The sequence below is a fragment of the Odocoileus virginianus genome, chromosome 14, assembly GCF_023699985.2.
Source record: "Odocoileus virginianus isolate 20LAN1187 ecotype Illinois chromosome 14, Ovbor_1.2, whole genome shotgun sequence".
Classification (NCBI taxonomy): Eukaryota; Metazoa; Chordata; class Mammalia; order Artiodactyla; family Cervidae; genus Odocoileus; species Odocoileus virginianus.
Window position 1 is genome coordinate 30,316,134 of NC_069687.1, and position 25,225 is coordinate 30,341,358.

Below are 25,225 nucleotides of genomic sequence, written 5' to 3' on the forward strand. Positions count from 1 at the left end.
GCATTAGATTCTGACTCATCGTATTTTTTGTCATCCTGAATTTTCTCATGTAGGAAATGTTATAAAAATATTATCACAGAGTGACATTTTTAAAATTTATTTTATTTATTTGGCTGCATTGTGTCTTAGCCACGGCACATGGGATCTTTGTTGCATCATGCAGGATCTTTCATTGCTGTTCAAGGATTCTCTAGTCATGGTGCTGGGCTCCAGTAGTTGCATTGTGTGGTCTTATTTGATCCATGACATGTGGGATCTTAGTTTCCTGACCAGGGATTGAACCCATGTCCCCTGCATTCCAAGGTGGATTCTTAACTGCTAGACCACCAGGGAAGTCCCAGAGTGAGATTTTTTTTTTAAACAAAAGAAGGACTTTTTTCATACTTGGAAACTTTAGAAAACATTTGTCTGAAACTATAGTCTCTAAACTCTTGAGAATTAGCTTCCTTAGCACTAAAAAAAGCTTTGTGTGCTCCCCATAAATATGTATTTATTATAAACTATGTACAATGGTATTAAATATTATGTAATATAAATATTCATTAAAGTGGAAATGAACAAATACTTTTTTTTAAAAAAGAGAGAGGTTTTTATCACCTCCATACACACCCTAATGGCATCTTGCATACCCAGAGGGGTATACACATCCCGCTTTGGAGACCAGAGTGCATTCTGGGAAGGGTAAAGGAGTCATTTTTCTTTAGGGCTGAACTTTCAAGTGTGATGAGCTGTTTAGTTCAATTTACTTAAGGCCCACTGGTCACGAGCTCTGCTTTTTCATCAGAAGGACCACAATGCAATGAAGGGAAGCAAGAAACTATATAATTAACTAGCTGATGCATTTAGAGAAAGTGTTCCTCTTGGGGATTTCACAAGCAGCACTGGGCCCCCAGGGCTGGGGTGTGGGGCTGGGGGGCAGACTTGCAAAGCCTCAGAACAACTTTAGGATTTGTTTCTCATTTAGGAGCCAAGGAGCAGTGTTGTGCTGATCCGGGAGTGGTTTTCAGTGGCTCATCCAGTTTCACTTTGCTTCTTCCTCTACACCCAGGGAAGCATCTAAATGTGGTTCCTGCTCTCCTTACTGACATACTCCCAAGGGCCCAGCTGGTCATGGAAAGCAAACTATTTGATAAAAAGGCTCTCAGTTTCCTAGTTAGTTGTCTCGGTCTGATACCCTGGCAGAGTTTTCTGTTGCCGCTACCTTCTCAGGACCTGTAAAGACTCCCTGTCACCCCGTAGATCAAGTCCAGCCTCTTCTTGGCATCTAAGACTCCATTTTCCCCATCCGATTCATATGTTCAGTGTCTTTCAATTTAAACCTCCCTTTAGTCAGACTGGTCTTCTCACAGCCTTCCCTATTATTCCAGCGCGCGCGCGCACACACACACACACACACACACACACACACACACACACACACACATTCTGTCTTTTTGGCCTTAGGCTGTTTCCTCCTAGTGGAAACCCTTTCTCATTCTTCTCCATCAGTCAGAACCTACCTACTCTTCAGGAAGGAGAAGAGTCCCACTTCTTGCATAAAGACTTTATTAACTCACTGTTTCTCTAAGTGTGGTCCTTAGAGAGCCTATATCAGTATCACCTAAGATAGCTGTTATAAATCTGAGCCCTTGGTTCTCCCCTTAGAACTTGTGAACTGTAACTACTGGAGGCCCAGGACTCTGCACTGTAACAGGTGCTTTCGATGCAATTTGAGGACCCCTGTCATCTGGTAACTTGAGATGTAGCCCTTTCTTTGGCGACAGAGTCCGTTTTTCTCTTCCGTTTGAGACCTACAGAAAGGGCATTTCTGAGTGTTCTAACAAAGACTTCTTGGCTTCTGGGTTCCTTTTAGGGCTCTTTCAGAGAAACCGTGTTCCCATTGTTGCAATTCATTAAGAAGGACCTGCACGTTTGGAACATATGAGGGCTTTAGGCTTCCAAAGCAAGTCCTTTAAATCACCTCTAATGCCGCTGACTGCACTGCGCTGTGAAATCAGCTCCAAAGGCCAGTGCTGGGTGCTGTGCTTAGGAGCTCAGTCATGTCCGACTCTGCGACGCCATGGACTGTAGCCCGCCAGGCTCTTCTGTCCATGGAGATTCTCCAAGGAAGATTCTGCAAGTACTGGAGTGCGTTGCCATGTCCTCCTCCAGGGGAGTCTTCCCGACCCAGGGATAGAACCCAAGTCTCCTGCATTGCAGGCGGATTCTTTACCCTCTGAGTCACCAGGGAATCCTAAGAATACTGGAGTGGGTAGCCTATCCCTTCTCCAGGGGATCTTCCCAACCCAGGAATCAAACTGGGGTCTCCTGCATTGCAGGCAGATTCTTTACCAACTGAGCTATCAGGGAAGCCCCCCATGGGCCAGAGGGAAAGCAAACTGGGGGCTGGGGTGGGAGGGGCAAGTCAAAAGTACAGTGGGCCTCCTTCTGTGGCAGGGTGATGTGTTTCCCAGACCTCGGGTCTGCGGGGAGGAGAGCTGTGCCAGCCATGGGTGGTCCTCAGGAGGGCAGAGGAGAAGGCTTTGGTGTTCCCTGCTGGCCTTTCTCTTTTCTCCAGGGTTCCCCTTATCCATCAGAGATCACTGGACATGAGCTGGTGTGGAAGATGAGGAAATAGTTCTATAACCTGAACACTCCCAAGTCTCCCTCTGTTAACTGGACTAATTCCAGTTCAAATAAGTGGCTCAGGAATACCAGCCTTCAGTTAGAAAACAAGGGGAAACATGCCCCATGTTCTGTCTTGTGGGGTGTTGGCATCCCTTTTGTCTTCTTTCTCTAGAGAGGGGCCTCACTGCATTAGAAATTAGATCCTGTGTGTGTGACCAATTAGTATCAACAACTTCATCTTGGATTGAAAAAAAAAATCCCCAGATGGAAGTAATTGTATTCATAAGCCCCTGTCTTTATAGAATCCCTTTTCCAGCAAGCTCAAAGCATGCACTCTGTGGCATAACCCAGTTTATTTCTGGACTGTCTCCATGTGTTTGGTAAAAGGGCAGCTGCTGTAATTTTGTTGTCATTTCACATTTGGGGGATGGAGAAACTCTGTGGGTTGAAAAAGTCACATGGCATTAGCAAGAGATTGAGACTGAGATCCTGAGCTTCCTTTGCTGTCTCCATCACTCCATCAGTGATGTCCAAATAGAGTCTGTCGATGAATGCCAGGATGGCTGCATAAGAAACACTTGTGCAGTTAATTTCAAATATAGAGTCCTGGACCCCCTTCCTCTAGAGATCCCAACTCAACAGGTCTAGGGAGGGGGTGGCCAGGAGCCTTATTCTTTACAAGCCTTCTAGATGATTCTAATGCACTGCAGTTTGGGGAACCAGTACTAAAGACCATACTGACAACCATACTGCCCACCTTAGCCCCTCCCAGGAATGTCTTTGACTGAAACGTGCTTTCTTGATGTTTTCTTTCTTGCCCTCCACCCTCCAACTCTCCCAGGCCTTCCAGCTCAGGCCAAGAAACATGCCGAGTCTGCCAAGAACGTCCTGCTGACCTGGAAGGGAACCACAACCTCAGACAAGGAAGAAAAGCAAATTCTGGAGACTCTGGTCATGCTCTACTACACTCTGGGGGTGGCCTGCCTCCTGCAAACCAATATCCTTTCCTTCCCAGCGGGATCTGGGGATCAGGGCCAGGGACCATCCACGCCAGATGTTTCATCTCACACAGGGTGGGAGGTGGAACCGAGGCCTCGTAGCTCCGTTCCAGTGTCCGGGCCCTCCATGAGCCTCCACTTGGAAAGTCCATCTAGAAAGTACAAATGTTCCTCCTGCATCTATTCACATGAGCTCTGAGTTGAGCCATGGGAGGGTTCTCACTGGGGACACACCTCCTGGGCACCTGAAAGTTTGGGGAGCCTATCTTGTGCTTCGTTGAGCCCTCAAGACAGGCAATGCTAGCAGTAAGGAGGCGGGTGATAATGGCAGTGGCCGTGTAGGAAGACGGAGGATGGATGTTAACTGAAGCACTGTTTGTCAGAGTAGGCTGCACATCCTCCTCCCCTGAGGAGCTTTAAGAGAGATTGCTATTTGGGCCCCACCCCCGAGAGTTTGATTTAGTAGACCCCAGGTGCATCTGTTCCCTGAGATTTTTTTAAAAGCCCCAGGTGACTTGTAACACACAGCCAAAAACATCTGATTTAATGTACACTTGATGGTTTTAGTTTTTCTAAAATGCTATTGAGAACATTGCCCATGAAGCCGAAGGCCAAGCAAAATAGACCAGAGAAATAGTTTTCCGTATTTCAAGGGAGAACAGTTAAAAATGCCTCTCCTCCAAAAGCTTGTGATTTTGACAGCCTGTGGGTACTATCTCTTCTTGAAAACTAAGGGGTCTTTCATGTTCATGAATAATCATAAGCCCTCTTTCATGAATAATCATAAGCCCTCTTTGACCTTCTCTCTACACATCCCCCCTCTATATTTTTGGTCCTGGTACTCGGCTTGCAAAATCTGGTACACTTCCTTCCTCTCTTATGCTGTTCGCCAGAGGGCTATTGAGAATGCGGGAAATGGAAGGATATTGGGAATTAAGGGGATTTTCTTTCCTGCTGTTTGCCTCTCGCCAAAAAGCTGCTCTGCTTGGACTTTCTAAATGACCCAGAAAGTCCCTTTCAGCAAAATTAGTTCCTCTCTTTTGCCATTCACAGAAACCAACTTGGGAAAAAATGAATAATTGTCACGCAGTAGATGCCTCTAAGGAAATCCCGTGTAATTCACAGTTTCCGTTCACTCCCAATGCTTGCCACACATCCTAGCCCTGGACTCCTGCAACACCACAAGACACCCCGGGCCCCGTTTTCTGAAGAATCCTCCCTTGACAACACATAAGATGAAAAATAGAGAACAGAGGGAAGTGTGTGTTTCCAGATAGTGTTTCATTTTCCCAAGGGCCCCTTTTGTTTGCTCACCAACTCTGCCCTAGTCGGTGGGGGCGTTTGTGTACCTGGCACTTTCCTTGACTGTTTCACTGGCAGAGAGGCGTATTTGAATCTGCAGAAGTCAGAGAGAAACATGAAGGAGCTGAGGAAATCATATAAGGGAGGCACTTGTGGGTTACAGGTCTCAGAGAAAGATCTAACAATTGCTTTGGGCAGGTGAGATCTGGGCTTAGAGAAGCTTGCATTTTTATGACTTTTGTTCTTGTTCAGACTAAGCCTTAGTCTGACTCTTTGCAACCCCATGGACTGCAACTCACCAGGCTCCTTTGTCCTTCACTATCTCCTGCTGCTGCTAAATCGCTTCAGTCGTGTCCGACCCTGTGCGACCCCATAGACAGCAGACGACCAGGCTCCTCTGTCCCTGGGATTCTCCAGGCAAGAATACTAGAGTGGGTTGCCATTTCTTTCTCCAGTGTATGAGAGTGAAAAGTGAAAGTGACGTCGCTCAGTTGTGTCCGACTCTTCGCCACCCCATCGACTGTAGCCTACCAGGCTCCTCCGTCCATGGGATATTCCAGGCAAGAATACTGGAATAGGTTGCCATTTCCTTCTCGCTATCTCCTGGAGTTAGCTCAAATTCATGTCCATCAAATCAGAGATGGCATCCAACCATCTCGTCCTCTGTCACCCCCTTCTCCTCCTGCCTTTAATCTTTCCCAGCATCAGGGTCTTTTCCAATGAATCAGATCTTCACATCAGGCAGCCAAAGTAATGGAGCTTTAGCTTCAGCATCAGTCCTTCCAATGAATATTCATTCTTATGACTAAGGCCCGGAATTACATGATTGTCCTGTACTCGGTATGTAAGGGGAGAAAAATATTTAGAGCAAAAGAACCAGAGACTCAATAGCAAAAGAGGCTCATGTTTACCAAATGCATACTCCACATGTTCTAAGTTTTCTGTGCTCTTTCCCATTTAATCCTCATAGCCACCCCTGAGGTAGCTGGTGCAATTACTTATCTCATTAGAAAGAGGGCAAAGAGACAGAGCTGAGGATAAAGAAACTATCCAAGGAGATACTCTTTAAATATTAGATTGGAACTTGATCTGAACTTACAGACTCTTAGCCCTTCCTTGTGCTGCCTCTCCTACTTACTCTAAAATTATTTTTTTTTTCTGAATTGCCACCTACTTTTGGCATTAAGTGGTCTTCCCTCATAGCTCAGTTGGTAAAGAATCTGTCTGTAATGCAGAAGACCCCGGTTCGATTCCTGGGTTGGGAAGATCCACTGGAGAAGGGATAGGCTACCCACTCCAGTATTTTTGGGCTTCCCTTGTGGCTCAGCTGGTAAAGAATCTGCCTGTAATGCAGGAGACCTGGGTTTAATCCCTGGGTTGGGAAGATCCCCCGTAGAAGGGAAAGGCTACCCGCTCCAGTATTCTGGCCTGCAGAATTCCATGGACTGTATAGTTCATGAGATCACAAAGAGTCTGACACGACTGAGCGATGTTCACTTACACTTTCTCATTAAATATGACAACTTAAATGATAAAGAAGAAACACTTAGAGCAATATATTGAAGGTCCTTGAGTTATTCATAGCACATGCATTTTTAAGGAAAGTTGTATTCCATACGGAAACAAAGTTCATGGAATTTGTTCAAACCAGAATGAGACTTAACTGTTTTACAGTTAGGGATCCTCTAAGAATCAGAATATTTAGATATGATATAATGGGCCCATCAGATTATCAGAAAAAAAAGAATAATAAAAATTTACTGTTCCCTAGATTTTTCAAATATCTTCACATCCTTGAAAACAGTCTGTTCCCAGAACTGTAAGCACTTGGCATGGTAGGGTAGATGATGGAATGGTAAGTAAATGAAATACATGAGTCATACTTGCTTCCTCTAAACAGCTATGAATCTAGTAGTCAAATGGGAAATGGTGGGGAGATGTTCGAATGTCCAAAGTTAAATCAGAAATGATTCTTAAGTCCACAGGCCCGTGAGTTAAGAGTCCAGTGACTGTCTACTGCCGTCACATGGGGCAGTGACTTGGATTTTTGTGCTTATGTGAAAGATAGCCTTGTTCCTCTTTCAGAATAACTTTGAGTGTATATTTCATTCGTCCATTCCACACACTTGACCTGTTTTGTACCTGCACTGTTCTAAGTGTTGGAATGTTTACAAAAGTATAACTACATTCTCGACACTGTTCTAAATGCTTTACATGTATGCACATCAGGATCATATTTTAAGTACAGTTTTATAACTGTTTTTTGAACTTAGCACATTTAAAATTTTTCATGTCTAAAGTATTTTATTGTGTGATATGCCCTGATTTATTTACTCATCCCCCTTTTGGTGGGGGGATACTTAGACATTGTTTTCTCTATCCTTTCTTATTTTTACCTGAGGAAGAATAAACTAAACTAGATCAAACAAAACAAAGGAAAACCCCTGCTTTAGCCTAAGAGAGAAGGAATCAGAGGTAATAAAATTTTATCTTGATTTTAGAAAGTCTTTGTTGTGGGGTAAATTATCCCATCTTATGAACTGCCGGACACCAATTTTTCCATATGCTTTTTTATAAAATTAGCCTAGCATGATATATTAATGGGTTTGATGAAATGGTAGTCAGTGAAATCTGGTGGGTAAAATGCTGGTTAATAGGGGTGTGTTTACAGCAAGGCTGGACTTTGGGCCACCACACAGATGATCAGCCTGTGAAGGCCAAATTGTTCAGTTCTTAGAATCAGTTCCTTCTGTGTCTACAGAGCAAGTCACCTCGCTCTGACTTTCCACCCTTGTCCCTTTTCTTTCAGAGCCTCCTTGGCCAACTGCAGGTTAAACCTTGCACTGGTATACTTTGAAAAGGCGGTTGACAACGTTATTGCCAATAAGGGTGACAACACGTCAGATCTGGTCAGCCTTTACCAGGAAATGGCTCGGATCGAGCAGCTGAGGAGGAACCACGAATACGCCATCCAGTACTTGCACCAGGTAGGTGGGCTGGCTGAAGGCCAGGCCAGGAGGCTTTGTTTGACCGCAGGCCTGGTTCCCAGAAGGGAAGAACGGGGTGGGATCAGTTTTCCTCCAGATCCACACAAGAGACCTTCCTCAAACTCTGGAGAGGTAACACAGGCTCGTGGTGGGCCTGTCTGCCCATCAGGTGTGACCTGATTTAACACAGCATTTCCCCTCCTGGTTTCCCTCGCCTCTGTCTGTGCCAGGAAGAGGGAGCTGAGGGAAAAAGCCAGAGGGGCAACTGAGTTCATGTCTTTAACAAACACAAAGGGCTTCTAAAATGAAAATTTGTAATATTTTGGTGTAATGCTCTCATTTGTCCTATAAACTAGTCTAGCTGGTTGAATTTCCAAATCTAAGGCTAAACCACCAAGATGGTGTTTTGCTTGGAGGTAACTAATTTGGCAGATGCTAAGAGGAAAATGAAACAAGATGTACAAAGGAATGTTGAGTCTATCATAATTTAAACAGTGTAGGGCACTTTATGAATCAGGTACTTAAAACTTTCCTCGAAACTGCTGGTTAAATTCACCTTTTCTCTCCTCAAAGAATCGTGCCCATGGCTTCAGGTATCTCCCATGACCGAGATCAGATCATAGTACTGGATTTCCTATTTTGCAAAAAAATAAGTGCACTGCGCTCAAACTTTACATATGACAGCAGTCTGCTACTTAAGAAAAGGCATTGCCTGGGCTTCCCTGGTGGCTCTGAGGTTAAAGTGTCTGCCTCCAATGTGGGAGACCTGGGTTTGATCCCTGGGTTGGGAAGATCCCCTGGAGAAGGAAATGGTAACCCACTCTAGTATTCTTGCCTGGAGAATCCCATGAACAGAGAATCCCATGGACGGAGAATCCCATGGATGGAGGGGCCTGGTAGGCTATAGTCCACGGGGTCGCAAAGAGTCGGACACGACTGAGCGACTTCACTTTTCACTTTCACTTTCACAATCCAGAAATCCCAGGTTATTGACATCACAATGGAGAGATGTTTGGGAATCCTGCCTCGAAGGCAGGGAGTCCACAATTTATGGAGAAAGCCTGGCTGGTGTGTCCCAGACTCCCTTAAAGCAGTAGTCCAGTTTATAATGAATAAAACAGTACATAATCAAAATAATAGGTCAAAGCAAAAATAGTTCAAGCAAAAATAATAGTTCAAATGTATGGAATGCTTTTACCATGTGCACATGAGGCTTTATTAGTTCATTTATTTCATGAAATAAGCATATGAAGTAAGCACCATTATTTATTTTTTATCTTATGTTAAGCATGAGGAAACTGAAGTGCAAAGAACTATAGCTAATTCACTGGAAATTGTGTAGCTAACAGGTTGCGGGGGTGAGGGGGGCATGGATTTGAACTCAGAAGATTTGACCCCACAGCCTCTACTCATAACAACTCTGCACTGGGTCTTAGCTCTAAAGTGTTGTCTAAAGTGTTATCTGGAGCTCCTTGAAATACTTCACGGTGTTTGGCCTGTGAAGTATGAAGTGCAGGTGGCTCTTTTCTTGCTGGTGGGTAGTGAGCTGAATGCTTTCTGTCTTCTTTCTTTTTCCAAAGTGTTATTCCTTCCATTTTAGTTCAGATAATAAAAGCTGTATTTCTCTAATGCTTATAACGTTAAGTGATATCTAAACACTATATACATATTCATTTAATCTTTACAACTGTTTGTGACAAATACAATTTTTGTCAGCCCTGTTTTATATTCAAATAAATTATAGTGACTTGTCTTAGGTTACAGTAAAAGGCTACACTAAGATGGGAACCCAGGCAGTTGGGCTCTGGGATTCATGCTTTACTAGACTTTTCTTTTTTTTTGATACTGTGAACCTTTGAGAGGTTGAGCTAAAGCTATGATTTTGCTTTTGTGATGAAACATAATAAAAAGTAAAAATTTATTTAGAACCTACCATGTGAAGGTTGTTGTGCCCAGTGCTTTGCATGCATCATCTCATTTAACCTTTCCCAAACCCTAATCAGGGCTTTCCTTGTGACTCAGCTAGTAAAGAATCTGCCTGCAATACCAGAGACCTGGGTTCAGTCCCTGGGTTAGGAAGATCCCCTGGAGAAGGGAAAGGCTACGCACTCCAGTATTATGACCTGGAGAATTCCATGGACTGTTAGTCCATGGGGTCACAAAGAGTCAGACACAGCTGAGCAACTTTCACTTTCAAACCCTAATCAATGGGAAATATATATTCTTTCTACATGTGAAGGTAAAATTACTTGCTCAAGAATGACAGAGAGGAAGTAGCAGATCTGGGACTCAAACTCCTCTCTCAGGTAGGTAACTCCATGATTAAATAAACATCGGCCGTCAATCAACTAGCACTTCTGTGGGAGCTACTATAAAATCCACAGTGAAACATTGCCATTTGGGTACTTAACCTTCTCACAATTTTCTGTATTCCAGGCCCATTCTATCTGTGTCTCTTTGTACACTGAAGTCAGCCCCCAAGCTGCAGAGGCGAGCGCGTTACTAGCCAAGGCTTATGCCATGTCTGGAGAGGTCCAACACAAGGGTAGGTAGAAGAGGTGATTTTGCAGATATTATCATTTCCCACTCATAGGAGGGACGCACACTGCCAAATGGAATAGGTGTATCTATCAATATGGACAGATGATAAGTAGCTTTTCATGTCTGTGATAGAAAGAGAAGACTAGATACCATTTTGTAGAGTCATTTACACATGGATTTAGACACAGTAATATCTCCCCAAATTAGCTGGAACATCAAAACCAGTAAGATCATCTGATTTCTACTTCCTTTATTCCTAGAATCTCACCCAAATTTACCTGCATGAAGAGTAGAGAATCCTGCACGCAATGAACATGGCCTGAGATCTATCAGTTAGTTAGGAAATCCAGTGATAGAAGAGAAACATTGGCTCCTCTCCCCAAACTCCTCCACTCTCAACCTCCTTGACTGTTTCTCTGCCTTATGAGAAAGAATGTTTGTAGCAGCTAGAATGTTCTTGACTTCTATTCGGAAGTGAGGTACTGGGGCTTCTAGAGGAAAGCTGAGTCATAAACCCATCCCTCAGCAGTAGTCCTTCTCAGGCAGGGCCACCCTTTTCATAGTGGGTAGCTTTGAGAGAGACTTGGAGGAACTAGTAAGGAAGGACAGTCCCATGCTCACCTGGCTTGATCTAGTTAGTGTACACTAACGGATTCAGTGGTTTATCAGGAGGAATTTGAGATTTATAAAAAATGTAATTTAAATATTTTTTAAAATGCTGTGCTTTTAAAAACAATCTTTTTTTTTTTTAAAAAGTGTGTGTGTGTGAGATGAGGGGGGATGATATTATTTTCTATTCTTGTATTTCCCTATATTATTAAATAAACTTTTTTTTTTTTTTTTTAGTTTTCAGAAGTTATTTGGATATTTTGAACATTGGTTTCTTTAGCATGACTGTTCATTGAAGATTCTTATTCTGTGTTTTCTAGCTAATTATCTTGCTCCTTTTAAAAATGTCTTTGTGTATACTCACGGTATTTGTGCTCCACGATATATTTGATTTTTTAAAAACAGTCTTCATGGTTATTAAGAAGTTTAATCTGTTTGTGAATATGTAAAATTTGTTTTTAATGAGAAAAAGTTTATGATTATAGAGTTGGGAGATTCCAAGACCATCTTATTCTTTCCTTACATACCAATTTTTAACTAAAGAAAATCTTCAACTCCTAGCATCCTCTAAATTCCAGATGGATTAACATTTTTTATATCAGAACTGAAAAATATAAATTAGCCAGAAGAAAGTTCCATATTAAAATAAATTGTACTAAAATTAAAAATTGGAGAAAAGAAGAATTCTCTGAGCATACAAAGATATACCAGAAAAGAAGAGACTGGTAAGTTTAATTATAAAAAGATATAAGACTTGGGCCTGTCATGAAAAACCGTAAATAAAGTAAAAAACTCAACCAAGATGAATAGGTAATCCAAATAGGCCCTAGTTATTTTTTTTTTAAAAGAGTTTGTAGTTAACTTTCTAAGAAAGAAAACTCCAAATGCAGATGATTTCACTGAGTAATTCTGCTTAACATCTGAAGAAGAAATAGCATCCATCCTATATAATCTTCTCCAGAAAGTTAAGGAAGAAGGAATACTGCCCAGCTCATTTTGCGAGGCTGGTGTCTCCCTGATACCAAAATCAGACAAAGACATTAGAAGAAAAAACAAAACCAAAATAACAAAAATAGTCATAGACTGATACCTTTCATGCATATAGATGTAAAAAAAAAAAAAACTCAACAAAATGTATAGTAATATATAAAAAAGAATAATGCACAATGATCAAGTGAGGTTTTTTTCTTTTGAGAATGTTAGGCTGGTTCAGTATTCAAACCTGAATCAATGTATTCTACCATATCAACTAAATCCTAAAAGAAATGAGTCCTGAATATTCATTGGAAGGACTGATGCTGAAACTGAAGCTCCAATACTTTGGCCACCTGATGTGGAGAATTGATTCATTGGGAAAGACCCTGATGCTGGGAAAGATTAAAGGCAGGAGGAGAAGGGGACAACAGAGGATAAGATGGTTGGATGGCATCACCGACTCAATTCTGAGCAAGCTCCGGAGTTGGTGATAGACAGAGAAGCCTGGAGTGCTGCAGTGCATGGGGTTGCAAAGAGTAGGACACAACTGAACTGACTGACCATATCAACAATCCAAAGACAAAAAGCACATAATCTTATCAGTTGATGCCGAAAATGCATGTAACAAAATTCAATATCCTTTCATGATAGAAAGGGAACTTCCTCAGTCTGATAAAAGACCTGTGCGAAAGGCCTACACAACATCACGTTCACTGGTAAGACTGTATGGTTTTGTCTAAGATCACGAACAAGGGCGAGATGTTCACTCACTGCTCTTATTCAACGTAGTACTGGAAGTGTTAGCCAGTGTTAATAGGCAAGAAAAAGACATGTGACTTAGAAGAAATAAAATGATCTCTATTCGTCGACAGCATGACTGACCAAGGCATTTACAGTTCCAAGGAATTTACAGATCTCCTAGAACCAGCAAGTGAGTTTAAGCTTAGCATGGTCATAGGATATAAGATCAACACACATTTCTATATTAGGAATGTACAACTGGAAACCAAAATTTTTAAAAATATCATTTACAAGAACCCCACTTCCTAAACAAAACATTTAGGTATAAATCTAGCAAAGTATACACAGGATCTGTGTGCTGCAAACTACAAAATCCTAATCAAAGACTTCACAGATGACCTAAATAAATGGAGACACATTGTGTTCTTGGAAGACTCATAGCAGTAAAGATGTCAAAGTGAAAGTCGCTCAGTCATGTCTGACTCTTTGTGACCCCGTGGACTATACAGTCCATGGAATTCTCCAGGCCAGAATACTGGAGTGGGTGCCTTTCCCTTCTCCAGGGGATCTTCCAAACCCAGGGATCAAACCCAGGTCTCCCTCACTGCAGGTGGATTCTTTACCAGCTGAGCCACAAGGGAAGCCCAAGAATACTGGAGTGGGTAGCCTATCCCTTCTCCAGCAGATCTTCCCAACCCAGGAATTGAACCAGGGTCTCCTGCATTACAGGCGAATTCTTTACTAACTGAGCTATCAGGGAAGCCTGTCCAGTCTTCCCAGATCAGTTTGTGAATTTAACTCAATTACAATCAAAATTCCAGTAGATTTTCTTTTTTGGCTGGGCTCAACAGCTTGTGAGATCTAATTCCCCAACTGGGGATCGAACCTGGGCCCTCAGTAGTGAAAGCACTGAATCCTAATCACTGGGCCACCAGGGAATTCCTAGGAACTTTTGTAAATATAGATAAGCTGACTGCAGACTTTTTATGGAAAAGCAAAGAAACTAAGAAGCTAAAACAATTTTTAAAAATAGTACAGTTGGAAGAATTGTACTACTTGATTTTAAGATTTACTCTATCAAGAGAGTGGTATTGGTGAAGGGACAGACAGAAATCAGAATCTTTGGAATGTAGGAGAGCCCAGAAATAGACTTAATTAATTAATGGCTGATTAATTTTTGACAAAGGTACAAAAGTAATTCAGTGTGCAAGTGATAGTCTCTTCAACAGATGGTATTGGAACAATTGGTATCCAAATGTCCCCCTAAACCTCAAACACTTTCATATTGTACATAAACATTAACTCACAATGAATCACTGTGCTAAATATAAGAACTAAAATTTGAATTTACTTTACAATAATCAAGTAATAATATAAACCAGCAAAGATACCAATTTTCTTCTATCAAATTGTCAGCATTTTAAAAAATATAACCTTTTAGCATTGAATAGAGCAATTTGATTACAAACTCCTTGAAGGATAGTTTGGCAGGATATTACACATTTTAGAGCTATATATATATTAAACTGTAAGGCAATCAACTTTTCAACCATACTGTGTGAAAGTTTCAAAATTTTGAAATTATCTATCATTTGCCAGATAGGTAAACAGGTCTACTCAGTCATAGCTGATGGGAATGATATTGTAATTGATATAAAATTGTGTTGGTGGTTTAGTCGCTAAGTCAAGTCTGATTCTTGTGGCCCCATGGATGGTGGCCCACCAGGACCCTCTGTCCATGGGATTTCCCAGGCCAGGATACTGGAATGAATTGCCATTTCCTTCTCCAGGGGATCTTCCTGACCCAGGGATAGAACTCACATCTCTTGTGTCTCCTGCACTAGAGGCAGATTCTTTACTGCTGGGCCTCCAGGGAAGCCTTGCTATTAAATTGAGTTCAGTTCAGTTGCTCAATCGTGTCCGACTCTTTGCCACCCCATGGACTGCAGCACGGCAGGCCTCCCTGTCCATCACCAAACTCCCGGAGTTTACTCAAACTCATGTCCATTGAGTTGGTGATGCCATCCAACCATCTCATCCTCTGTCATCCCCCTCTTCTTCTGCCTTCAATCTTTCCCAGCATCAGGATCTTTTCAAATGAGTCAGTTCTTTGCATCAGGTGGCCAAAGTATTGGAGTCTCAGCTTTAGCACCAGTCCTTCCAGTGAATATTCAGGACTGATTTCTTTAGGATGGACTGGTTAGATCTCCTTGCTGTCCAAGGAACTCTCAAGGGTCTTCTCCAACACCACGGTTTAAAAGCATCAGTTCTTTGGCATTCAGCTTTCTTTACAGTCCAACTCTCACATCCATACTCAACTACTGGAAAAACCATATCTTTGACCAGACAGACCTCTGTTGGCAAAATAATGTCTCTTCTTTTTAATATGCTGTCTGGGTTGGTCATAACTTTTCTTCCAAGGAGCAAGCGTCTTTTAATTTCATGGCTACAGTCACCATCTGCAATGATTTTGGAGCCCCCCAAATAAAGTCTCTCACTATTTCCACTATTTCCATATCTATTTGCCATGAAGTGATGGGGCCAGATGCCATGATCTTAGTTTTCTGAATGTTGAGCTTTAAGCCAGCTTTTTCACTCTCCTCTTTCACTTTCATCAAGAGACTCTTTAGTTCTTCGCTTTCTGCTAAGTGTGGTGTCACCTGCATATCTGAGGTGATTGATATTTCTCCCAGCAATCTTAATTCCAGTTTGTGCTTCATCCAGTCCAGCTTTTCTCATGATGTACTCTACATATAAGTTAAATAAGCAGGGTGATGATATATAGCTTTGACGTACTCCTTTTCCTATTTGGAGCCAGTCTGTTCTTCTATGTCCAGTTCTAACTGTTGCTTCTTGTCTCAGGAGGCAGGTCAGGTGGTCTGGTATTCCCATCTCTTTCAGAATTTTCCACAGTTTATTGTGATCCACACATTCGAAGGCTTTGACATAGTCAATAAAGCAGAAGTAGATGTTTTTCTGGAACTCTCTTGCCTTTTTGATGATCCAGTGGATGTTGGCAATTTGATCTCTGGTTCCTCTGCCTTTTCTAAATCCAGCTTGAACATTTGGAAGTTCACAGTTCACATACTGTTGAAGCCTGGCTTGGAGAATTGTGAGCATTACTTTACTAGAGTGTGAAATGAGTGCAGTTGTGCAGTAGTTTGAGCATTCTTTGTCATTGCCTGTCTTTGGGATTGGAATGAAAACTGACCTATACCAGTCCTGTGGCTGCTACTGAGTTTTCCAAATTTGCAGGCATATTGAGTGCAGCACTTTCACAGTATCATCTTTTAGGATTTGAAATATTCTATCACCTCCACTAGCTTTGTTTGTAGTGATGCTTCCTAAGGCCCACTTGACTTCACATTCCACGATGTCTGACTCTAGGTGAGTGATCACACCATCGTGATTATCTGGGTTGTGAAGATCTTTTTTATATAGTTCTTCTGTGTATTCTTGCCACCTCTTCTTAATATCTTTTGCTTCTGTTAGTTCCATACCATTTCTGTCCTTTATTGAGCCCAGCTTTGCATGAAATGTTCCCTTGGTATCTCTAATTTTCTTGAAGAGATCTCTAGTCTTTCTCATTCTGTTCTTTTCTTCTCTTTCTTTGCACTGATCACTGAGAAAGGCTTTCTTATCTCTCCTTCCTGTTCTTTGGCACTCTGCACTCAAATGGGTATATCTTTCCTTTTCTCCTTTGCTTTTCACTTCTCTTCTTTTCACAGCTATTTGTAAGGCCTCCTCAGACAACCATTTTTCCTTTTTGCATTTCTTTTTCTTGGGGATGGTTTTGGTTACCGCCTCCTGTGCAGTGTTACGAACCTCCATTCATAGTTCTTCAGACACTGTGTCTATCAGATCTCACCCCTTGAATCTATTTGTCACTTCCACTGTATAATCGTAAGGGATTTGATTAAGGTCATACCTGAATGATTTAGTGGTTTCCCCTACTTTCTTCAATTTAAGTCTGAATTTGGCAATAAGGAGCTCATGATCTGAGCCACAGTCAGCTCCCGGTCTTGTTTTTGCTGGCTATATAGAGCTTCTCCATCTTTGCCTGCAAAGAATATAATCAGTCTGACTTGAAATTAAGGGATTAATTTGATATATTTTAAAAAATTGAAAAGGAAACATGTATAAGGGTTTCACTGTGGCATTATTTGTAACTGTGAAATATTGTAAACAACTTTATCAATAAATAAAAGGAAAATTTGGTATGTTAGCTATATAGAATTTTGTAGTATTTAAAAGGGCTAGAATTTAGGAGTTCCTTGGTTTTCCAGTGGTTAGGATCCCAGGTTTTCACTGCCATGGCCTGGAATCAGCCCCTGGTCAGGGAACTGAGATCTTGTAATTATCAGAGTGTGACCAAAATAAAATAAAAGGGCTAGATTTTACAAATAAAGAAAAGATTAATTTTTAGAAAGCAGCATTAAGGGGCTTCCCTAGTGGTCCAGTGGTTAAGAATCCATCTGCCAATGCAGGGGACACAGGTTTGATCCCTGCTCTGGGAAGATCCCACATGCCACGAGGCAACTAAACCGATGAGCCACCGCTACTGAGCCATTGCTCCAGAGTCCGTGAGCCACAACTACTAAGCCTGCAATCCTAGATGATGTGCTCTGCAACAAGAGAAGCCACTGAAATGCGAAGCCCACACACCGCAACTCAAGAATAGCCCCTGCCTGCTGCAACTAGAGAAAAGCCCACATACAACAAAGGCCCAGCACAGTCAAAAATAAACTAAATAAATATTTAAAAAGCATTAAGGAAAAAATAACTTGCACTTTTAGGACACAGAAAGTAAATGTGATGGTTTAGTTGCTAAGTAGTGTCTGACTCTTTGCAACCCCATGGACTGTAGCCTGCCAGGCTCCTCTGTCCATGGGATTTTCCAGGCAAGAATACTGGAGTGGGTTGCCACTTCCTTCTCCAGGGGATCTTCTGGACCCAGGAACTGAACCCAGGTCTTCTGCATTGCAGGCAGACTCTTTACCAACTGAGCTAGGAGGTAAGCCCTACAGTTACATTTATATAAACATGAAAAATGAACTGCAAAGTAAGAAAAACTGCATCAAAATACATCAAAATATAAACAGAGGTAGAGACTTCTGGCTGTGGCTTTGTGAAGAGTTCTGTATAACCTCTTAACATACATAGCATACACATACACACAAACTGAATAAAATGATAAAAAAAATACCCAGTTCAGGACACTGGAAATAGATAAGCAGATAACAAATTGCAAATCATTCTCGAAAAACTGTTAGAGCTTTAGGTGAAGAGTGAGTCTTTTTGGCATCTTGCCTGGGGCTGCTCCCACCCATCCACAGCCCCAGCTCAGTCCTTGAAGAACACAATTTTATCAACATGAGGCTAGCTGAGAGACCCAACAACAGCTTTGCTGGCAGAGGAGACTAGTGACTCGTTTAGAGCACGGGACAAAAGCCTACAGATTTATCAGCTAAAAGTGGCCAGCGTAGTAGGAAATGAATTGGGGAATGCCTGATAATTGTTAGCCTGAATATGCTGTACTGGTTGGTGTCAGTAGCAGGCCAGTCATCAGTTTTAACTGAAAGAACCTTGAAATGAGAGAGCCATAAAAAGGCTAAATAAGTTCTCCCAACATCTCTGGCCACCTGGGAAACCACATACGCTTGCAGGGGGCACTGGGGGGTCCAGCAAAAAGCAGTCAAAGGAGACTTGAAATGTGGTAGAGCTTTGAACACACTCCCCAATCTACATACAGATCGTTCAACAGAGGACGAAAGACATAGCATCTGGAGGCATTTGAGCACAACCTCTTCCCAAGTCAGTGGGTCAACACAATTAGGCAGACATAGGGGTCACCCCCAGGAATCCAGACTAAAAATTAAGCATTGAAACCTGAGCAAAGACTTTTAGTTTTTGGTCTAGTGTGTAGGAACTTGGAAATCATCAGTCCATTCTAACAATATAGAAGGTGATCAAGCTGAAAAATCAATAACTCTTCTTTGATCTATCAGAGAAGTGAGGTCATGGGTCACAAATCAACTGATCCCTCTGAAACTGGAGAAACAGGTGAATACAGAGAATCACAGTTTGCCAGAACAGATAACCATCTTGACAGGAACCAGTACTGGGGTTAAGAAAACCTGAACTGTAGTTGATGAATTTCTGGAAGCTCAATATGGGCAAAAAATTTTAATTTTTAATTAAAAGTTAGGAGAGTTAAAAATTCCAAGGTTACTCAATCATAGGGGATCCCCCATATTTTATATTTTTACCTCCAAAAGACATTTGCTTAATATGAATATGTGTATACAGATACATACACACATGTATTTATAAAATGAGGAAATTCTCATTACAATTACAGTCCTCATTTTTGTAACTGGTTCTGTGGTCAAGGCTGGTATCTATATCTTTTTCTACTACCCATTCTATAGCCCTTTTGTCTTCAAGAAGCACCTCAGCTGGTAATGATTCTTTATCTAGTAAAGTGGCCCAAAGCTTCATTCCTGAATGGGTCATTACTAATCTGGCCTGGATTAAGATGTTGTAGTTTTTCATAGATCTTAATCACAGGGCACAGTACTACTAAGAGAAGCCCCAAGGGACCTGCTGTATTCCAGACGGACTCTCCTGACCTCCACTGTGGAGCAGTACTCCAGTTTCCCTGAGGGATCAAGAGCAATCCCCAGTCAGCACAGTAACTCCTTTCCCTGTCTTTTGATTCAAAGGCATGAGGAATCCAAATGACCAGGTGGTGGTCTCAACTTCCAGTTTAGTGGAATCATTGTATCTCCTAATGAATTCATTCATCCCTCTAGAACTAAGACCTTTAGGCCAGCAGAACATATAGTTATGGTAACAGGAAGCAAAAATTTTGTTAGTGGGTCATAGGGATAATGATGAGCGATGGTACTCACATTTCCATCCCTTAATTCCTAGACCTGTGAATCCTGACTATTGGAGAAACAGCACCATATACTGGATGCTGATTCAAAGAATATACAGCCTTCTGGAGAAGCTTGACCCAGCCTTGCAAAGTATTGCCACCTAGCTGACACTGTAACAGAGTCTTCAAAAGACATCCCACTGTTTTATCAAGCTAGCTGCTTTAGGATGGTGGACAACCATCCTAAGGGCTTCCCTGATATCTCAGCTGGTAAAGAATCCACCTGCAATACAGGAGACACTGGTTAGATTCCTGGGTCGGGGAGATCTGCTGGAGAAGGGATAGGCTACCCACTCTAGTGTTGTAGAGTAGCTTCCCTTGTAGCTCAGCTGCTAAAGAATCTGCCAGCAATGTGGGAGACCTGGGTTCAATTCCTGGGTTAGGAAGATCCCCTGCAGAAGGGAAGGCTACCCACTCCAGTATTCTGGCCCGGATAATTCCATGGGCTGTATAATCCATGGGATCGTAAAGAATCAGATACGACTGAGCGACTTTCACTAACTATCCTAAAGTGGTGATTTCCATGAGCCTGGGTCCATTGTTATATCTCCTTTGCTGTGAAATGATTTCTTGGATATGAAGCAATATTGTGTGGAATATCATGATGGTGAATAAGGTATTCTCTGAGTCCCCAGATGGTAGTTTTGGCAGAAGCATTGCATGCAGGAAATGCAAATCTGCATCCAGAGTAGGTATCTGTTCCAGTAAGGACAAAACACTAGCCCTCCCATGATGGGAGTAGTCCAAAGTAACCAGCCTGCTACCGGGTAAATGTATGGTCACCTGGGGAGTGGTGCCATATTGGGAATTCAGTATTGGTTCCAGGTAGCGCAGTGGTAAAGAATCCACTTGCCAGTTCAGGAGATGCACGAGATGCGGCTTTGATCCCTGGGTCAGGAAGATTCCCTGGAGAAGGAAATGACAACCACTCCAGTATTCTTGCCTGGAAAATTTCATGGACAGAGGAGCCTGGTGGGCTACAGTCCATGGAGTTGCAAAGAGTCAGACATGACTGACCATGTACGCACATCATATCACTCTGTGCTGGCATACTGGGCACTCAGCAGTGGCCAAGATCAAGTTGTCCTTGGTGAGTGAAGTCTGTGTTATTGAGCCCACTCCTGGTACCAAAATCCATATTAGTCAGGTTCTCCAGAGAAGCATAACCAGCAGTACATATAGACAGATATATAAGAGGAGCTTTATTATAGAAATTGGCTTATAGGTAGTTACAGAGGATGAGAAGTACCACAGTTTGCCAAGTATAAGCTGAAGAGCCAGGAAAGCAAATGGCATAATTTAGTCTGAGTTTGGAGGCCTGAGAACCAGGGAAGCTAACAGTGTAAATCCCAATATGAGGACAAAGACCTGAGAACTGGGGGATGTGGGGACCTCTGATGTAAGCCTTGGAATCCAAAGGCTCAAAAGGCTGGAGTAGATGGATTTCACAGTTCAAGAAAAGAAAGCAAGAATCACCCTTCCTTTGCCTGTTTTGATTCTATTCAGACCCTCAATAGATTTGATAATTCTTGTCTATGTTGATAAGTGAAAGTGAAAGTCGCTCAGTCATGTCCAACTCTCTGCAACCCCATGGACTATATAGTCCATGAAATTCTCCAGGCCAGAATACTGGAGTGGGTAGCCATTCCCTTCTCCAGGGGATCTTTCCAACCCATGGATCAAACTCAGGTCTCCCTCATTGCAGGTGGATTCTTTACTAGCTGAGCCACCAGGGAAGCCCAGGAACAGTGGAGTGGGCAGCCTATCCCCTCTCCAGCAGATCTTCCTGACCCAGGAGTCAAACTGGAGTCTCCTGCATTGCAGGCGGATACTTTACCAGCTGAGCTACCAGGGAAGCCCATGTTAATAAGGGTAGCTCCTTACTCAGTATACTAATTTAGATGTTAGTATCTTCCAGAAATACCTTCACAGACACACCAGAAATTATTATTTACCAGCTTATCTGGGATCCCTTAGCCCAGTCAAGTTGACACATAAAATTAACCATCATAAGTGCCTATCTGGGGGCAGAATTATACTGAAATCTCTATCCCCCACTTAATTTTTCTGTGAAAGTTAAACTGCTCTAAAAGGTTTATTAATCAAAAATAAAACCAAGCACACACAGATAGCACCAGAGCAAAGACATTAGCCTCCCAACACCGTGGGGGAGACAGATTATATCGTTTACCTGATAAGTAGAGCCCCACAAAGATGTATCAGAATCTGTGATTACTCCTATAATTATCTAAAGTGTAGAGCTGTCAACAACAACAACAACAAAAAAGAATACAGAGAGGCAGAAGCTCATGACTCAGAAAAAGGGCAGTCAATAGAAATTGACTCTTAAGTGGGCTAGATGTTGGATTTAGCAAAGACATCAAAGCAGCTATCGTAAATATGTTGAAAGAATTAAAGGAAACAGTTCAAAGAATTAAAAGAAAATATTATGAAAATTACTTAGTAAATATGAAATCTTTATATTTTTATAGAGAAATGTAAACTGCTTTAAAAAAACTAGCTAAAATGGAAATTCTGGAGTTTTAAGATATAGTAACTTAATAAAAAAATGTGTTAATGGCCTCAACATCAGCTTTGAGATAGCAGAAAAGATAGAGATAGCTCAAAAGCAGGTCACTAGAGATGATCCAGACAAAAGAATAGCAATAGGAGATACTGAAGAGAAATGAGAGCATAAGAGATCTGTGCGATAACAGCAGGGGTACAAACACTCATATAATGGGAGATCCATAGGGAGAGGAGAAAGAACAAGGCTGAAAATCATCTAAAGAAATCATGGCCCCAAACTGCCCAAGTTTGATAAAAATGTTATCCACAGATCTGAAAGTCTCAATGCCAAATAATGTAAGCACAAATAAAACCACAACTGCACATGTAGTCAAATTGTTGAATGACAAAGAGAAAATCTTAAAAGCAGCAATGGAAAAACGACTATTTACAGGGGAACAATAATATGATTAATGGTTGATTTTTCATCAGATAAATTAAGGCTAGAAGGCAGTGGAAAATACTGCAGTAAAATTCAGCCAAGAATTGTACATCCCACAAAACTCTCCTTCAGAAATGAAGGTGAAATAAAGACATTTCTGGATAAACAAAATCAGGATTTATTGGTAGCAGCCTTGCCCTAAAAAAAACACTAAAGGAAACCCTCAGGCTGAAAGAAAATGACAGCAGATGGTAAGTCATCCACAGAAAGGAATGGAATTGGAACCGATAAGTATGGGGGGAAATACAGTAGACTATATTCACATACACAAATATTCATAAGCTTGTGAATGTGTAAACAAAATGTCATATATCCATATGATAGAAAAATACTCATTGAGAAAAAGAAGTGAAGTACTAATTCATGCAACAACATGGATGAACCTCAAAACAGCATGCTACATGAAAGAATCAGCTTGAAAAGACTATATATTGTGTGATCACATCATGTATCATGGTTACATAACTATTACAGACTGTATAATTACAATGGGTGAATGGGTATTATACAGTTTACACCTTAATACAGTGGCTAAAAAATGTTAGTGCCTGTTCCCAAGTGATGTGTATGGAGACAATTTTCATTTTCTTTTTGCTTCTCTGCATTTTCTAGATTGATTACAAAAATATCTATTATGTTTGGAATAAAAGACATCACTGGAAGTAAATTTTTAAACAATAACAACTATATATTTAAAATTCTTTTAAAATTGAAACTCACTCTCTCCACACACATACACTCAACAGGAACCCCAATAAACAGCAATCTCTGTAAGAATTTAACTAAAAATATAGTATTCCATTGCACATGAGAGTATAATTTGTGGTTATTTTAGAGCTTAGGATAAGACTGTTCAGACATAAGCTTTTTTTTCCTACAGAAAATCCATGCATTTTATAAAAAAAAAAAAATTAGAATTTCATCTGATGCCATCAAACTATATCTCAGATTGTTTGAAACTTTTATGAGTCCTGGAAAGAGAATAGCTATGGGCTTTAAGCATGAAAATGTCTAATTGATTGAGCCAAAGTTGAATTAGACACTTGTAAAGGTTAGCATATTACTTTAAATAATTGTTTCCCTTTTATGCAGATGCTGTTGGGCTGTATTTTATGAAAAGCATCACTGCATATCAAACAACATTGGGCCCAGATGATTATGAAACACTGACAACTGTTGAAGAATTTTGCAAATGGCTTGTTCAAAATGGGGAAAAGCAGGTAAATATCAACTCACAAATGTAATTGCTAGATTGTTTGTTAGATTGAGGCAGTCTTTTTCATTTCATAATTCAGAAAGTCCTATGTGGTAAAGAACAATATTGCATAGGAACCTGTAATGTTAGGTCCATGAATCAAGGTAAATTGGAAGTAGTCAGACAGGAGATGGCAAGAGTAAACATTGACATTTTAGGAATCAGTGAACTAAAATGGACTGGAATGGATGAATTTAATTCAGATGACCATTATATCTACTACTGTGGGCAAGAATCCATTTGGAAGAAATGGGGTAGCCTTCCTAGTCAACAAAAGAGTCCAAAATGCAGTACTTGGGTGCAGTCTCAAAAATGACAGAATGATCTCTGTTTACAAGGCAAACCATTCAATATCACAGTAATCCAAGTCTATGCCCCAACCACTAATGCCGAAGAAGCTGAAGTTGAATGGTTCTATGAAGACCTACTGAGCTGAGTGCCGAAGAATTGCTGCTTTTGAACTGTGGTGTTGGAGAAGACTCTTGAGAGTCCCTTGGGCTGCAAGGAAGTCCAACCAGTCCATCCTAAAGGAGATCAGTCCTGAGTGTTCATTGGAAGGACTGATGTTGAAACTGAAACTCCAGTACTTTGGCCACCTGATGTGAAGAACTGACTCATTTGAAAAACCCTGATCCTGGGAGAGATTGAGGGCAGGAGGAGAAGGGAATGACGGAGGATGAGATGGTTGGATGACATCACAGACTCGATGGACCTGAGTTTGGGTAAACTCTGGGAGTTGGTGATAGACAGGGAGGCTTGGCATGCTGTGGTCCGTGGGGTCACAAAGAGTTGGACATGACTGAGTGACTTAACTGAACTGAACTGAACTGATGAAGACCTACAAGACCTTCTAGAACTAACACCACAAAAAAGATGTCCTTTTCATCATAGGGGACTAGAATGCAAAAGTAGGAAGTCAAGAGATACCTGGAGTAATAGGCAAATTTGACCTCAGTGTACAAAATGAAGCAGGGCAAAGGCTAACAGATTTTTGCCAAGAGAACACACTGGTCATAGCAAACACCCTCTTCCAACACCATAAGAGACGACTCTATACATGGACATCACCGGATGGTCAATACCGAAATCAGATTAATAATATTCTTTGCAACCAAAGATGGAGAAGCTCTATACAGCCAGGAAAAACAAGACCGGGAGCTGACTGTGGCTCAGATCATGACTCCTTATTGCAAAATTCAGACTTAAATTGAAGAAAGTAGGGGAAACTACTGGGCTTCTCTGGTGGCTCAGCTGGTA

General features: G+C 41.5%; 1 protein-coding gene across 3 annotated transcripts in view; it reads left to right on the top strand.

Annotated features, from left to right (window-relative positions):
- Window positions 1–25,225, top strand: part of TTC23L (tetratricopeptide repeat domain 23 like) — a 61,349-nt gene that overhangs the window by 16,633 nt on the left and 19,491 nt on the right. For 2 of the 3 annotated variants that reach the window (XM_070476560.1, XM_070476559.1), the window contains exons 3-7: window positions 3,449–3,604; window positions 4,980–5,105; window positions 7,717–7,894; window positions 10,331–10,439; window positions 23,806–23,933. In XM_070476560.1, coding sequence (XP_070332661.1) covers window positions 3,449–3,604; window positions 4,980–5,105; window positions 7,717–7,894; window positions 10,331–10,439; window positions 23,806–23,933 — 697 coding nt within the window. Of the gene's footprint in view, window positions 1–3,448; window positions 3,606–4,979; window positions 5,106–7,716; window positions 7,895–10,330; window positions 10,440–23,805; window positions 23,934–25,225 lie in introns of all 3 variants that reach the window. The other variant, XM_070476561.1, reaches the window with a different exon arrangement.